The following is a 2,233-nucleotide window of genomic DNA, read 5'->3' as shown; positions in this document are numbered from 1 at the left end:
CCCACTTTGTAGACCAGGCTGGCCTCAAACTCAGAAATCCGCCTGCCTCTGATGTTGAATCTTTTTGTGTATTTATTAAACTGTCCCTCCTCACCCTCTTTCTTTCCACCTCTTCTCCTAATATGAGATGTTGTTAAACCAAAATAAATCTTTTCTCCCTTTAATTGTTCTGTGACATACCCTGTCACAGAAACTAAAGGCATTATAAACATTAAGAATATTAAGTGCCAAGGCTAGAGAGGTGACTCAATGATTTAAAGCTCTTGTTCTTGCAAAGAACCTAGGTTTGTTTCCTAGCACTCATAACCACCCATAATTCCAGTTCCAATGATCTGATGCACTCTTCTGACTTCCATGGGCACTAAGCTACATATGCATGCAGACAATGACATCATAAATACAAATAACATCAACAAAACCTACGTAAAGAGAAGGATAAGAACGCCCAAGGTTGGGGAGATAGTTCAGTAAGTAAAGTACTTACATCAACACCTGAGTGTGATCGCCAGGATTGATGTCAAAAATAATTTAAAAATTTAAAAAATAAAAGTGAAGCTGCTGGACACGGTGGCCGGCCTCCTAACCCAGTTCAAGGAGAAGACGGCCAATGCTGGCCGCCCAGTCACAAGGCACACATGTGGTTCACATGTATACACGCAGCCAAAGCAATCCATGATAAATAATACATGTAAAATAAGTCTAAAATATATTAGAGGCAAACTACAAATTAAGGATCATTACTGAATAAACCTGCTGGGGGAACAGATGAAGATGAGGTGCCATGGCCTGGCCTTACAGGGATGGGGAATTAAACGAGAGTCACCCAACAGAAGCTATCTGTGATGCCCCAGGGGAGCCCCAGACCACTGACCTGCAATGACTTGACGGCCTCTACCCTTCCCGTCCTTGGCACCTTCAATAATACCCGGGAGATCCAGGAGCTGTAAGATTAAGAATGGGAGAAAGAGAAAAACCAGTTATAAACCAGACTAATCACACTGACAAGGTATCCTCTTTGATACTAGGACTTCTCTAGTATCTAAAATTAGAACTAAGTCCAACCTTTCTTTTTTTTGTTGTTTTTTTTTTTTTGGTTTTGTTTTTTTGTTTTGTTTTGTTTTGTTTTTCGAGGCAGGGTTTCTCTGTTTAGCCCTGGCTGTCCTGGAACTCACTCTGTAGACCAGGCTGGCCTCGAACTCAGAAATCTGCCTGCCTCTGCCTCCCGAGTGCTGGGATTAAAGGCGTGCGCCACCACTGCCTGGCAAACAGAAACTTTCTAATGGTAAAAGCTGGTAAAATATGAGTATATACAACACTGAATTATAACACATGAAACAAAATATCCACAACCCAACATTTAAATAAACTATTGAATAAATGGGTGAAGGGCAGCTCTTCATTAGAAATCCAGTTATCAAAAGTAATGATAAAAAAGCACTGAAAGCTACAGTTAGGACACCAAAAAGGAATAAAGTAAGTTTAAGGAATGTGCTGGATTCTGAAACACACATACAAACATTATAACAATACAGAGGTTAAGAAGCTGGAGAGACGGCTCAGCTCTAAGAACTTGCTCTTTGAGAAGACATGATTCCTTCAGTTTCCAGCACCCAAAAGGTGGCTCACAATCATCTGTAACTCCATTTCCAGGGGATCACAACACCCTCATGTGACTCTACAAGCACCAGACATACAAGTGGTACACAGGCACACATGAAGGAAAATACTAACACACATAAATAAATCTAATAATAAAATAAAACCTTGAGAATTAGAATGCAGATTTTTTTCAAAGTATCTCCCCTGAAACATCTGACTTTGAAAAGAAAACGTGGTAGAATAAGATCTGCAAATAAGATCTTAATAAACACACAGAAACTAACATCAATCCAGTTATAGCTCCCACAACAGAGGCAAAGGCAGAATCTCAAGCTCAAGGCCAGTTTGAGCTACACAGATAGAATCTGTCTCAAAAACAGAAAGTTAATAGTTAAAGTTGGGAGATGGGGACTTGGTGGATTATAGGGTCTGATGTTAAAAAAAAGGGGCGGGCAGGAGGACTTGAGTTCAGATCCCCAGAATCCACAGTGAAGCAAGAACAAACGCTCTTGCAATAACCTCATGGAGGTGAGCTAGGAAAAACAATGAGTTCTGAGCTGGGCAGTGGTGGCGCACGCCTTTAATCCCAGCACTTGGGAGGCAGAGGCAGGCGGATTTCTGAGTTCGAGGCCAG

The 2,233-nt window shown here is 41.2% G+C and overlaps 1 protein-coding gene across 1 annotated transcript in view; it reads right to left on the bottom strand.

Annotated features, from left to right (window-relative positions):
• The window catches only part of Drg1 (developmentally regulated GTP binding protein 1), a 19,513-nt gene that overhangs the window by 8,783 nt on the left and 8,497 nt on the right, over positions 1 to 2,233 (bottom strand). Inside the window, exon 4 of the mRNA XM_021211193.2 lies at positions 872 to 941. Coding sequence (XP_021066852.1) covers positions 872 to 941 — 70 coding nt within the window. The remainder of the gene's footprint in view (positions 1 to 871; positions 942 to 2,233) is intronic.

Source organism: Mus pahari, chromosome 13, assembly GCF_900095145.1.
Source record: "Mus pahari chromosome 13, PAHARI_EIJ_v1.1, whole genome shotgun sequence".
Taxonomy (NCBI): Eukaryota; Metazoa; Chordata; class Mammalia; order Rodentia; family Muridae; genus Mus; species Mus pahari.
The sequence above is the reverse complement of the archived record's forward strand: the minus strand, read 5'-3'. Positions and strand labels throughout refer to the sequence as shown.